This window comes from Bubalus bubalis, chromosome X (assembly GCF_019923935.1).
Source record: "Bubalus bubalis isolate 160015118507 breed Murrah chromosome X, NDDB_SH_1, whole genome shotgun sequence".
NCBI lineage: Eukaryota > Metazoa > Chordata > Mammalia > Artiodactyla > Bovidae > Bubalus > Bubalus bubalis.
The window spans coordinates 6809584-6824541 of record NC_059181.1 but is presented as its reverse complement, the minus strand read 5'-3'; the positions used below and the strand labels follow the sequence as shown (position 1 = coordinate 6824541).

At 49.3% G+C, this 14958-nt stretch overlaps 1 protein-coding gene across 6 annotated transcripts in view; it reads right to left on the bottom strand.

Moving 5' to 3' along the window:
* SHROOM2 (shroom family member 2) overlaps nucleotides 1-14958 on the bottom strand; it is a 152797-nt gene that overhangs the window by 54025 nt on the left and 83814 nt on the right. For 5 of the 6 annotated variants that reach the window (XM_044937498.2, XM_044937497.2, XM_025277277.3 and 2 more), the window contains exons 3-4: nucleotides 10623-10742; nucleotides 782-2987 (exon numbers count right to left, since the gene is read on the bottom strand). In XM_044937498.2, the coding sequence (XP_044793433.2) occupies nucleotides 782-2987; nucleotides 10623-10742 (2326 nt within the window). Of the gene's footprint in view, nucleotides 1-781; nucleotides 2988-10622; nucleotides 10745-14958 lie in introns of those variants that run through there. The other variant, XM_025277281.3, reaches the window with a different exon arrangement.

The following is a 14958-nucleotide window of genomic DNA, read 5'->3' as shown; positions in this document are numbered from 1 at the left end:
CACGCACACACACACGTTCATAAGTATGTAACAAAGCGATCGCTGGTTCTATTGTTTACAAAAGCCTCCGTCGGATGCCGCAGGAAATCTTTCCTTTGAAAATACACCCCTGCAGATGGAAGGAGCAGAAAAGGCAGAGAGAGGAACACTGACTATGAACCGTGAAGTATGAATACAAGCACGGAGGTTTTTTTTAGAAAGCTAAACGTCAGCTTTCATCATCAACACGCCTAAAGAAAGTGCAATAAAGCATTGCACTTTCAGTTACACTTGCCCCAGAGCAATCTTTAAAAATATCTGATCCCATAAAATAAAAACCAAATGAGAACAGTCAAAGTATGAAGCGACATCAGTATTTGAAAAGTGTCTAACATGTGTTGTGTTAAGGGTGGACATAAAGCACCCCTTTTCATTTCAGAGGACAACTTAACCATTTTCTATTGTTCCCCCAATTTCTTCCCTTTGTATTAACAGCAAGCTAATCGAGGGGGAAGACAGCTTCAGCTAGAGATGAGGCTGGGGGGAAGACAGCTTCAGCTAAGATGAGGCTGGGAACTCGAGATGTGGGGGAAACCAGGGCACCTGCAATTGTCATGAATGTGTGGACCTGGTCCCCAGGTACCACTCGCAGGAGTTGATATACTGGCTGAGCCTGGTGCACAGAAACGCTTGGACATCAGGACACAAGTCACCACGACACTGGGCCATGCTATTCCGTGGGTATCCCATTTGTGCCTTGGGGTCAGCGGGAGTTGCATCTGGTCCCCTGCAGGATGCTTACCTGCTTGTAGAGGTCTGTGGAAGGCGATGACCGGGACCTTTCGTGGACGTACTGCGGCCTCTCTTCCTGGTCCACACCCACGTCGAGGATGTTGTCGGCGGAGTGGTACCTCCCGCCACCCCTGGCTTCCGGGACTTTCCTCTGTTCCCTCCAGGAGGCTTGATACTCTGCGAAGGTGCCGAGCCGCTCTGGCGGGATGGGTCTCCCCGCCTTTCCGTCTTTTCCAGGGCCCACTATCCACAGCATCTCCGGCTTCTCCCTGGGGAAGCCACAGGGCGCCGGCCTCGGCCCGGGCTGGGGGCCCACGGGCTTGCTGGTTTCCTCAAAAAACTTCCACCTGTCAGCAAAGGTGCGCAGCGTCTCATCGCGGGGTGCAGGGCGCTGGTCCGTCAGCCCCACTGCGTTCATCTTCTCGGGCTCCGAGTAGGACTTCAGTTTCTGCTCAGCAGTGAAGCGCCTCCGGCTCCCGATGCGCGCGCTGCCGCTGCCACTGCCGGCAGCGCACAAGGGTGGCCTGGCACCAGGGGCCCCCTCCCAGACGCGGGGGGCTGGCTCCGGGTCCGCCAGGCTGAGATCCAGGTCGCGGCGCCGGAACGACGTGGCCCTCAGGACGCGGGCCTGCGCCTCCTTCAGGTGATCCTTATAGGTGCCGCTGGGGAAGGTGGTCTCCGGGGCGCCCACTGGCTGCGCCCAGGAGCCGTGTGCCTCAGTCTCCACGTCGTCTTCCGCCTCCCCCTCCTCCTCCGCGGAGCTGGCCAAGGTGGCCGTGCTCCGGCTCTTCTGCAGCCTGGCTCGCCGCTGCTGGATCTCATTCCTCAGGGTGGTGGCGAAGCGGTCGCTCCTCCGGAGGGGCTTGCCTGCCAGGGCCTCAGACGGCGCCGCCGCCATGTCCTTGTGGCCGGTCTCGGGTGGGCACGCCCTTTCCCGGCTCAGCGAGTGCAGCATGGGCGTCTGCAGGGGGCAGATCTCGCCGCCCCCGTCGTCCAAGCTGCCCACCACCCTCTTCCTGCCGCCTCTGTCCAGGAGACCAGCCCCCGGTGGGTCCTCGGGTGCCCTGTCCACCGGGTCTGCCCTGCTTCTCTGCCGTGCGCCCGGGGTGCCCTCCAGCCGGGACGGGTAGCAGCGGGGCTGAGGGGCCGGGGCGCCCCACTGGGGACCGGGTCTGGACATCACGCAGTAGTAGCGGCTCTGCGCACTGCAGTCGCCCCTCTGGTCTGCTGCGCGCGGCCCTCCGACGACAATGGCAGCAGGGGTGTTGTTCCCGAGGCAGTCAGCGGGGAGGGGCTCCCCTAGCCACGTGGTGGCCCTGGGGCCCTCGCGGAAGAAGGGGCCCTCGTCGCTCGAGTGGCGCGGGTGTTGGCACACGGGCGAGGGCTGCGGGCGGCGCACGTCAGTGCTCGAGAGAGAAGCTTGCAGCCGGCTGGGGGCCCCCAAAAGGGCCCGGGACCCGCTGTCGCAGGCCGGCCACCCACAGTCCACATGTGCCCCTGGAGCGCACCCCGAGCTCGCAGCTCTCCCCCCGTCAGCCCCGCGCACCGGCCTCAACAGCTGATCAGCGGGTTCGGGTCTCTTCCAGTCGCCACCGTGGGGCTGTACGCGGCTCAGGCCCGGCAAGGGCTGCGCTGGGGCCGCGTCTGCTGAGAACGTGGGGCCCTGGGTCTGCTCGTGGCTCCTGGTGGCAGCGAAGCTGTCACGGCGGAGCGGGGGAGGCGGCGGGGGAGGGGACGGAGGGGCTCGTCTCTTATCCGGAACATACCAGACGGGCCCGGAGCTGGACCGCCCGCAAGCAGCTAGCTTGGGCTCGGGGCCGTCCTCGGGGACCCGGGGCGGTAAGCACCCCAGGGGCTCCTCGGTGCCCTGAGGGTCGCCGGCCGCTAGGCCCGGCCGTCTGTCCGCTGCAGCGGAGGCCTCCCACAGGCCCACTTTGTAGAGGATATTCTCGGCTGAGGACGCGTCCGCCTTGGGCAGGGTGTGGTCCGGGGTGCTGGAGCGGGTGGAGAATGAACCGTAAGCTGAGTCCCGCTTGCTGGCACCACCCAGGCGGTCGATGCTGCTGCTGGACTTGGCCGCCGAGAGGCGCCCCGACGGGTCGGGCTGGGAGGATGGGTCCAGGCTGTCGACGCTCCCCAGCGAGCTGAAGTGGTCCGAGGTGCGCTGCAGGTTCGCTGGCTCCCAGGCACCGCCCGACAGGTCCTGGGAGGAGGAGCTAGGAAAGGAGAAGAAACCACAGGCAACAGAGGGGTGCTTTAGGGCCAGGTTGTAGGGAAGGGCAAGAGGAGACGGTGCACGTGGGCGCAGCTGCCCTCATGCAGACATCACTAACCACTCTTCCCCCATGGAGATCCCTGGACAGGAAAGTGAATATGAGTATACGCAACCGTGTCCCAGTCTTTGCAACCCCCATGGACTGTAGCCCGCCAGGCTCCTCTGTTCATGGGATTCTCCAGGCACATGGGATTCTCCAGGCAAGAACACCAGAATGGGTTGCCATTTCCTTCTCTGGGGGATCTTCTGGACCCAGGGATCGAACCTGCATCTCTTGCATTCGCAGGTGGATTCTTTACCACCTGAGTCACCAGGGTGAAGCCCAGAGAAGGTGAGCGCACCGCATCTAACTTTTCACATTTCAAAGAGCAGCTTTTCCGAGGCAGGCTGAAAGGGTCAGAGTCCTACCCACTGGATGGCTTTTCCCAAACAGAAAACCTTCAATGCTGCAGTACACTTCTGAAGACAACACCCACAGGCTGGGGGGAAGTCCGCAGCATGCAGAAGTATCCTGGATAGCAAACCGCAGCCCACAAAGCTAAGGATGGCTTTTAGGTTTTCTAGTGGGGGGGAGAGGGCAGAATTCAAACAGTACCACGTGATCCATAAAAACAATCTGAAATTCAAATTTCAGTGCTCATAAATATAGACTGAGGGGAACACGGTCATGGCTGTGTGCAGGGCTCCAAACTCAGAGCTGAGCAGCTGCCAAAGACACCTGCCCACCAGCTAGAAAGTGTATCTGGCCCCTTGCGGAACGAGTTCGTGAGCCTCTAGTTTAGTGCATGAAATAATTAATGCTATGCACTGCTAGCACGAGGAAGGCCATCAAAAGAGAAGGATCTTCAACTTAAAAAGGCAAGTTCAGAGATAAGATTATATTTGCAAAACCCAAATATTAAATTACAGGCATTCCTCATTTTACTGCACTTTGCTGATACTGCTTCCTCCCTGCCCCCCAAACTGAAGGTTTGTAGCAATTCTGCATCAAGCAAGCCTATAGGTGCCATTTTCCCCAACACCGTTCACTCTGCCACATTTTTGAAATTATTGCAGTATTTCAGAATTTTTTCATTATTATTTCTCATGGTGATTTGTGATCTTTCATGTTACTATCGCAAAAGGACTGCCACTCATTGAAAGCTCAAACGATGATTAGCATTTTTTTTAGTATTTTAAGACTTAGGTATGCACTTCTTTTTTTTTTTGATAGGACGATATTGCACACTTAAGCTCTCAATGGTTAAACTATTTATCCAGGCATGTAAAGTGCTTTCATTAAAGCTCAACAAAGCTGGAACATTCATGCTTCAAGGGGGTTAAAAAAACTGCATCTACTTGAGGTTTGAGAGGAAGCAAGATAAGAAAGAAAAATGTGTGACCTGGGAAAAGACACAAGAGTGTGAGCTGGCTAAGTCACATGAACACTGGGCTCCACACCGTGTCCTCGGAGGACAGACCAGGTCCCCTCCCAGAAATGGAGTACATTTCTCTCCATCCTGTCTCCCGCATTCCTGAGTGGATTTTTCCGGGAGATTCTAAGTCCAAGCAGACAGAAATAAAGCTCAGCGCAGTTTCCACAGGGCACATGGGTGTCTTAATTCAAAAACAGCCAAATGGGCTTCATGGAGATCCTATTACATGAAGTCACTGTCATAATGCACTCTGAGGCCCACTTTTTCACTTAAGTGTTACCGCTGGGATGATAATCTGGGTTTTTCCAAAGTACCGTGGACTCCAAATACTACCATCTCTTATGGCTGTAAATAGGTAATATTGTACTTATCTATGTAGCTGGGCCATGTCTTAGTGGCAGCCCATGGGCTCCTTAGCTGCGCCATGCCAAGACTTAGTTGTGGCATGTGGGATCTAGTTCCCTGACCAGGAATTGAAACTGGGGACCTTGGAGCTCGGAATCCTAGCCACTGGACCACCAGGGAAGTCCCAGGAATATTCAATTTAAGACACATTTTCCTTTACAGCAGACATTTAGTAATAGTCAAAAACTGACTTTGAGATATTTATGTTAGCTCTGAATACACACACAGACACACACAGTCATGCATATCACACATATGCACACACATGCACACACACATTCACATACATATACAAATACACGTACACACTCACACAGGCACTTGTGCACACACCCCAAAGAGGCACACTACTGGCTGTTACCATTATCCTTCTAACAGACTAGCGAGGACACTGGCCACTAACCAAGGTGCCTGGTCAGCTCCCTGTGGCTAGCAGAAGCTTCTCCAAGCCAACAACCCCATGGTGCTGTCTGGGGGTGGCATTTGCCCTTCTGACCCTGAAATGTGGGCTCCAGGTAAGCCATGTGGACCAGCCTTCCCCCTTCTACCAACTCACAATTCTCAGGCCCTCTGTCTCAAAGTCACCAAGAAACCACCAGGCCAAGGCTGGTCCCAAGCCTGGCACATGGGCTGTGAAGGCCCCTGGTTTCCCCCGTACCTCCACAAAGCAACCTGGGAGAGAGGGTGCTGGTGTAGCACAGAATCCCCTGGGGAGCTTTGGCAAAATGTCCTGCTCAACACGTAAGTGACTCCTGCCTTCTAATCTGCACGTAAACATCTCTAAAGAAGGGTGGTGATGTGCACAGCCATCCCACTCAGCTGGCTCAAAGGGATTCGGCCAAAACCGATTTATCAATTAGACGACATAAATGAGAAAGCACACTTGCCCATCCTTTCTCTTGGTATTTTGTTTTGTTTTGTTTTCAAGTATTATACATCTGCTACTTAGTGAAAAAAAGTTAGAATCGTTCCAGTAATGATGCATCCATAGACTTTTCTCATCAGAAAAGGAACATCATTCTGAAGTCAAGAAAGGCACCATACAAAATAAAACAATCCACAACCTACGGGATGCAGAAAAAGCAGTTCTAAGAGAGAAATTTACAGCAATGCAAGTTTATCTTAGGAAACAACCTCAAATACTCTAACCCTATATGTAAAGCGACTAGAAAAAGGAACACACAAACTCCAAAGTTAGTAGAAGGAAAGAAATGATGAACATTAGAGCAGAAATAAATGAAATATAGACTAAAAAACACTAAGAAAGATCAAACTAAAACCTGATTTTTGAAAAGATGAACCAAATTGATAAACCTTTAGTCAGATTCAAGAAACAAAAGGACCCAAAAAATCAGTAAAGTCAGAAATGAAAGAAATTATAACTGATACCACGGAAACACAAAGGATCTTACGAGATAATTATATGAACTACATGCCAATAAAATGGACAATCTAGAGAAATGGAAAATGTTCAAGAAACATACCATTTCCCAAGATCAAACCAGAAAGTAGAAAATATTAACAAACTAATTAGCAGCAACAAGCTCAACCTAATTAAAAAAAAAAAAAAAAAAAAAAACTCCCATCAAACAAAAGTCCAAGACCAGATGGCTTCACAGGTGAACTCTACCAAACTTTCAGAGAAGAGTTAACACCTTTCCATCTCAAACTACTGAAAAAATTGCAAAGGAAGGAATGCTTCCGAACTCATTCTACGTGGCCAACATCACTGTGACACCAAACCAGAGACATCACACACAAAAAATAAAATTACAGGCTATTGTCACTGATGGACATAGATGAAAAATCCTCAATAAAATATCAGCAAACTGAATCAAAAAAATACATTAAAAGGATCATACACTATGATCAAGTGGAATTTATCCCAGGATATACCAAGGATGCTTCCATATCTGCAAATTAACCAATGGGATACACAACATTAACAAACTGAAGAGTAAAAACCATATGATCATCTCGAGAGAGGCAGAGAAAGCTTTTGATAAAATTCAGCATCCATTTTGATAAAAACTCAACCACGTGGGCATAGAGGGGACGTACCTCAACATAATGAAGGCCATATATGCAAAATTCACAGCAAAGATTATACTCAACAGTGAAAAGCTGAAAGCATTTCAGGAACAAGGCAAGGATGCCCATTCTCATCACTTTCACTCAACAAAGTTTTGGAACTCCTAGCCACAGCAATCAGAGAAAAAGAAATCAAAGGAATTCCAGCTGGAAAGGAAGAAGTAAAACTGCCTCTGTTTGCAGATGATGTGATATTATACATAGAAAATCCTAAGATGTCACCAAAAAACTCCTACAACACATCAATGAATTTGGTCAAGTTGCAGGATATGAAATTAACATAAAGAAATGGGTTGCATACTAACAGTGAACCATCAGACAGAGGAACTGAGGAAACAAACCATTTACAACTGCATTAAAAAGAATTAAGTACTGAGACGTCCCTGGTGGTCCAGAGCTTAAGAGTCCTAGCTTTCACTGTGGGGGCTGTGGGTTTGATCCCTGGTTGGGAAACCAAGAGCCCATGTGTCCCTCAGTGTGGACAAAAATAACAATAATAATACACACATATATACATACCTAGGAAAAATACACACATATATACATACCTAGGAAAAATCTAACCAAGGAGGTAAAAGACCTATAGTCAGAAAACTATAAGACACTGATGAAAGAAACTGAAAATGCCATACACAGAATGGAAATATATACCATGGACTGGAAGAATATTGTTAAAATGACCATACTGCTCAAAGCAATCTACAGATTCAAAGCTATCCCTATCAAAATACCAACAGCATTTTTCACAAAACTAGAACAAATCAATTTTAAAATTTGCATAGTAGCATCAAAGACCCTGAAGAGCCAAAACAATCTTGAGAAAGAAGAGAGATGGAGGTATCAGACTACACTACAAAGCTATGGTCATCAAAATAGTATGGCAGTGGCACAAAAACAGACACATAGGTCAGGAAACAGAATAGAGAGCCCTGAAATAAACCCACGCACTTATCATCAACTAGTCTATGACAAAGGAGGCAAGGATATAAGAGAAAAGACAGCCCCTTCAATAAGTCATGCTGGGAAAACTGGATAGCTACATGCAAAAGAATGAAACTAGAACATTCTCTAACGTGGTATTAAAAAAAAAAAATCTCAAAATGGATTAAGGATTTAAATTTAAGACCAGAAACCATGAAACTCCCAGAGCAAAATACAGGCAGAATACCCTTTGACATAAATTGTAGCAGTATTTTTGGGGATCTGCCTCCTATGGCAAAGTAAAGAAATGCAAAAATACACAAACGGGACCTAATTAAAATGAAAGGTTTTTTTCAGAGGAAAGGAAACCATCAACAAAATGAAGACAACCTACTGAATGGGAGAAAATACTTGCCAATGACACGACCAATGAGGGGTTAATGTGTAAAAAATAAACGGATCCAAATCTATCTGAAAAATAAATACCTGATTAAAAAATAGGCAGAAGGGACTTCCCTGGCAGGCCAGTTAAGACTCTGCCCTTCCCCTGCAGGGGTGGAGAGTTCTATCCCCAGTTGAGGATCCCACATGACGCACATGGCCCAAAAATACATTAATAAATAATGGTTAGAAGACCTGAATAGACATTTTCCCAAAGGAGACATACAGATGGCACACGAAAAGCTGCTCAGCATCGGTAATCAGAGAAAGGCAAGCCAAAGCCACAATGAAGTATCACCCTCACCTGGCAGAAGGTCTGTCATCAACAAGACAACAAATAACAAAAGCTGGTGAGGATACGGAGAAAAGGGAACCCTTGCTCACTATTGGAAAACAGCAAGCAAGTTCCTAGAAAGCTAAAAAGAGAACTACCATAGCATACAGCAGTTTCACTCCTTGATATATAAACTGTCCCCACCCCAAATGAGAACACTAATTCAAAAAGATAACATGCACCCCATTGTTCATAGCAGCATTATTTACAGTGCTCAAGATACGGAAGTGACCTTAAAGTCCATCGACAGATGAATAGATTAAAGAAGTTGTGGTATATATCATACACACAAACACATACAATGGGATACTACCCAGCCATAAAAAAGAATGAAATTTTGCCATTCGTATCAACAAGGACAGGCCTGGAAGGCATTGTGTTTGATGAACTAAGGTGGAGAAAAACAAATACTGCATAATGTCACTTACATGTGGAATCAACAACAAAGAGAACAGAAGCAGACTTACAGACATACAGAACGAACTAGTGATTACCAGTGGGGGGAGGGAAGGGGGAGGGGCAGGACAGAGGTAGGGCAGTAAAGTACAAACGATAAAATAAATACGCTACAATGATATATTGTATGGCACAGGGAACACAGCCAATATTTTACAATAACTTTCAATGAAGTATGTGTGTGCTGTGCTTAGTCGCTCAGTCGTGTCCAACTCTCTGCAACCCCATGGATGGTAGCCCGCCAGGGTCCTCTGTCCATGGGGATTCTCCAGGCCAGAATACTGGAGTGGGTTGCCATGCCCTCCTCCAGGGGATCTTCCCAAGCCAGGGATCGAACCCATGTCACCCACCTTGCAGGTGGATTCTTTACCAGCTGAGCTACCACGGAAGCCCAAAAACACTGGAGTGGGTAGCCTATTCCTTCTCTCGGGGAACTTCCCAACCCAGGAATTGAACCGGGGTCTCCTGCATTCCAAGAACACTGGAGTGGGTAGCCTAGCCCTTCTCCAGGGGAACTTCCCGACCCAGGAATTGAACCGGGGTCTCCTGCATTCCAAGAATACTGGAGTGGGTAGCCTATCCCTTCCCCAGGGGATCTTCCCAACCCAGGAAATCGAACCAGGGTCTCCTGCATTCCAAGAACACTGGAGTGGGTAGCCTATCCCTTCCCCAGGGGATCTTATGGATGCAGGAATTGAACCAGGGTCTCCTGCATTGCAAGGCGGATCCTTTCCCCAGCTGAGCTACCTGGGAAGCCCATTAGATGGGAGTAGCAGCTTGAAAAATTGGGAAATTAAAACACGCTTACTCCTTGGAAGGAAAATTATGACCAACCTAGATAGCACATTGAAAAGCAGAGACATTACTTTGCCAACAAAGGTTCGTCTAGTCAAGGCTGTGGTTTTTCCTGTGGTCATGTATGGATGTGAGAGTTGGACTGTGAAGAAGGCTGAGCTCTGAAGAATTGATGCTTTTGAACTGTGGTGTTGGAGAAGATTCTTGAGAGTCCGTTGGACTGCAAGGAGATCCAACCAGTCCATTCTGAAGGAGATCAGCCCTGGGATTTCTTTGGAAGGAATGATGCTAAAGCTGAAACTCCAGTGCTTTGGCCACCTCATACGAAGAGTTAACTCATTGGAAAAGACTCTGATGCTGGGAGGGGTTGGGGGCAGGAGGAGAAGGGGACGACAGAGGATGAGATGGCTGGATGGCATCACTGACTCGATGGACGTGAGTCTCAGTGAACTCCGGGAGTTGGTGATGGACAGGGAGGCCTGGCGTGCTGCGATTCATGGGGTCGCAAAGAGTCGGACACGACTGAGCGACTGATCAGATCGGATCTGATGCTGCAGAGCTGAAATGAAGACTACCATAAATGAACTACACTGCAACAGGAAGGAAAAGAAAGAAACACGTGGTGACAACAGGGCAGGGCTGTCAGCGGTGTGGCAGAAAGTGAAAGCAGCTCCCCAGCCCCCGGGGAGGCGGGGGAGAAGGCAGAAGGTGCGCCTACCTGGCGTGGTACCGGCTCGGCCGAGAGGGGCAGGGAAACAGAGGTGCAGCTGGCTCGGACTGGCTGTCGGAGAACTTGGTGGCATGCCAGGAGTGTGGCCTCCAGCTCAGCTCATTCCTCCTGGGGGTAGGAAAAAAAAAAAGGGATGCAGACGAGTCAGGGACATCACACCGAGGACCGCTTCATGCCTAGAAAGGACTGAGAGGCTGCATCGTGGTCGGGCGCGGTCACTTCCCCTTTAACATCTGGCCACCAACACTCCTGATACAGGTTCGTTACTGGAGAACTGGTCTGAGCACAGAGTGACAATCACTGGTTTCCAGGTGCAAACTGGCCCTTGGGCTGCCAAAATGATTCTGTTTCTTTTTAAACATGTTTTCAATTTTTTTTTTTTTTTTTTTTTTGGCATAGTAGAATCCTGGTTTCCTGACTGGGGATCAAACCCATAGCCCTTGCTCTGGAAGCTGGGTCGTTAAGCACTAGACTGCCAGGGAAGTCCTCCAAATTTCTTCGAGGTAAGAAGATAAGATACATCTTGCCTTCCCTTTCCCGTCTCCCCACCAAAAACCACAGCAGCATCTTTTGTCTTGCCCATGTCAGTGCAACTTTGCAGACACCCCTGGCCTCCTTGAGGAGAAGGTGTGGGCTGGGTGTTACAGGATTGGGTGCATTTATTTATCCACTCACTTAGGCAAACATGGCTGTCCTGTAGTCAGTGGGGAGTGTGTGTGTGTCTGTGTGCGTACATGCGTGTGTCTGTGTTAGTCACTCAGTCGTATCTGATTCTTTGCAAGCCCATGGACTGTAGCTTGCCAGATTCCCCTGTCCATGGGATTGGGGGGGTGGGTGGGTGGGTGTGTCTGTGTGTGTGTGTGTGTGTCTGTGTTAGTCATTCAGTGGTATCCAACTCTTTGCAACCCCATGGACTGTAGCCCGCCAGGCTCCTCTGTCCATGGGATTCTCCTGGCAAGAATACTGGAGTGGGTTGCCATTTCCTTCTCCAGGGGATCTTCCCAACCCAGGGATCGAACCCAGGTATCTTGCATTGTAGGCAGATTCTTTACCACCTGAGCCACCAGGGAAGCCCTAACAGAGACCAGTGGACACGTATTGCTCTGAGCCTGTAGGAGTTCAATGGGGACTGTGTGTGTGTATGTGTGGGTCAGTCACTCAGTCGTACCTGAATCTTTGCAAACCCATGGACTATAGCGTACTAGGCTCCTCTGTCCATGGGACTGGTGTGTGTGTGTGTGTGTTTATGGCTGTGTGTCTGTGTTAGTCACTCAGTCATATCCAACTTTTTGCAAACCCATGGACATAGCCCACCAGCTTCCTCTCCGTCCATGGGATTCTCCTGGCAAGAATACTGGAGTGAGTTGCCATTCCCTTCTCCAGGGAATCTTCCCGACCCAGGGATCAAACCTGGGTCCCTGGCATTGCAGGCAGATTCTTTGCCATCTGAGTCACCAGGGAAGCCCTAAAGGGGATCAGTGGACATGTATTGCCCTGAGCCTGTCAGAGTGTCTGAAGTCATCTAAGGGTCCCCCATGGTGGGCATCACCATGCCCTAGACCAGCGGGCTCCAGTCCATTCCTGCCAGGGCTTCTGAATGTCACAGGCGCCTTCCCTGCCCCTGCCACAGGCACCATCATCCATGACGGCTTATTAGGGTTTGACCACACCTGCCCAGGTGTCGGAAATCTGTGCAGCTGCCGTATGAACGTCACAGAGCCTCCAGGGCGAGCTGCTGCGTGAGGAGACGGTGCACACTTGCCTCTCCTGCTCCTGCAATTCAGGACAGACCAGTCTCGCCACGGGCAACTCCAGATGGGAGCTGAAGGGCACAACTGAGCCTCTAAGTACCTGATGGATGTCAAAGATTCTTTCCAACAGGCAAGAACATTAAACACTCTTATGCAATAACGAATAGTAATGAAAACCCCGAAAGTTATTTACAACACAAACCTTCTGATGACTCAGATAATTAACGAGGAAAAAAAAAAAACCCATGGGTGGCAAAAATGCGGAAGGTGTTGACTTGATGACAACTGCCTACAAACTGAAGCATAAAACGGATGAATCCATCCCACCTCGGGAGTAAGGCGATTGTAAAAACCAAGACTGTACCTCATAGAGTTTCTCAAGATCCTCGTAAGGAAGCTTCTGGCCACGTGAATTTCATTTTCAGATGGCTTTTTCTGTGCTATGATATCCAGAACGTCTTTCATCTTCCTTCACAGGTAATTAACGAAGGGAGAAAACTAGACAGACTGCAGGCAAAGGAAAGAGAGGCTGGGAAAAGGAAAGGCCTCACACCGTGTGGCAAATTATTGCAACTCTGTAACAGGAAAGAGTGGGAAAGAGATGGTTTACTGGGGCAGTCCTGCACCCTGAGAGGAGTAAATGTTTCTCATCCTATTTTAGAAGATAATATAGGCAGACCTCAGAGAGATTCTAAGTTGGGCTCCAGACCCTCACAACAAAGCAAATACGGTAATAAAGCTAGCCACGTGCGTGCTTTGGTTTCCCCGTGCCTATAAACATTGTGTTTACACTACACTCGAGTCTACCAAGTGTGCAACAGCATGTTTACGAAAACAATGTACAGACCTTATTTTCAATTAAAAAATGCTAACCATCCTCTGAGCCTCCAGAGCCCTAGTAGTAATGCAAGTAAATTCAAAGATCACTGACCACAGAGACCGTAACAAATGTGATGGCAGAAAAGTTCGAAACACTGTGAGAATTACCACAATGTGAGACACAAAGAGACAAAGTGAACAAGTACTGTTGGAAAAATGTCACCAACAGGCTAACTAATGGCACTAATGGCTTGAGAGGGCTGCCACAATTTTTAATTTGTAAAAAACAAAAAAACAAAACGCCAGGATCTGTGAAGCACAATACAGCCAAGTATGTCTACACACGGGTTTCCCAGGTGGCTCAGTGGTAAAGAGGCAACCTGCCAATGCAAGGAGACGCAGGTTCGATCCCTGGGTTGGGAAGATCCCCTGGAGGAGGAGATGGCAACCCACTCCAGGATTCTTGCCTGGAGAATCCCATGAACAGAGGAGCATGGTGGGCTACAGTCAATGGGATCACAAAGAGTTAAACAAGACTGAGTGACTAAACAATGTCTGTACACAGATACATGTTTCTACTTTGAGAAGACACAGCCAAGGGTCACAGTACTAATTATGGCTTTTTAAAAACAAATGAAAGCACAGTGGAAAGGGTGGTACCCACAAGCTCTAAGTAAGGAACTGGGCTACTGGGGACAGTGAAATTTTCCTAAAATGTGTGTGCTCTTATCAGATCTGCAGACTTTCCTAGAGCATAGTAAACATATTTGGGAATCAAGGGAGGCTCCCTGATAGCCCAGCTGGTAAAGAATCCACCTGCAATGCAGGAGACCCTGGTTCAGGAAGATCCCCTGGAGAAGGGATTAGCTACCCACCCACTCCAGTATTCTTGGGCTTCCCTGGTGGCTCAACTGGTAAAGAATCTGTCTGCAATGAAGGAGACCTGGGTTCGATTCCTGGGTTGGGAAGATGCCCTGGAGAAGGGAAAGGCTACTCACCCACTCCAGTATTCTTGGGCTTCCCTGGTGGCTCAGCTGGTAAAGAACCTGCCTGCAATGCAGGAGACCTGGGTTCCATCCCTGGGTTGGGAAGATACCCTGGAGCAGCGAAAGGCTACCCACTCAAGTATTCTGGCCTGGAGAATTTTCCATGGACTCGACAGTCCATGGAGTTGCAAAGAGTCGGACATGACCGAACAACTTTCTCTTTTCAGGTGGTTTGTAAGCCCCTCTGGCGGCTAAAACGGCAGGGTTTTTAAAATTTTTCTTTTTTCTTAAGAATTTATTTATTTTGTATATTTATTTATCGGGTCTTGGATGTAGCACACCAGCATCTTCATTGCATCCCGTGGGGCACACGGGCCGTCTAGTTATGGCATGAGGGCTTTCTTGGGCACTGCACAGCATGTGGGATCCTGGTTCCCCAACCAGGGCTCGAATCGGCGTCTCCTGCGTTGCAAGGCAGATCTTTAACCACTGGACCACCGGGAAGGTGGCCCCTAGGGTTGTCTGGATGAGAGAGACGAGGGCGATTGGCTGAGAGCTGATCTCTGGCATCAGTCATTGGGACCAGACTGGGCAGCAAGGCACAGGGGACCAAATGCTGCTCTGGCGCCACCTAGAGTCCCCAGGTGGAACAGACACAGGAGGGGCAGATATAAGATGCTCATCTCAGGAGACTTGTGTTTCTTCCTACACAAGATAAACGCTGTGTGGCTTTCAACCACCGGGAGCCCGCCAGCATGGGGCCATGAG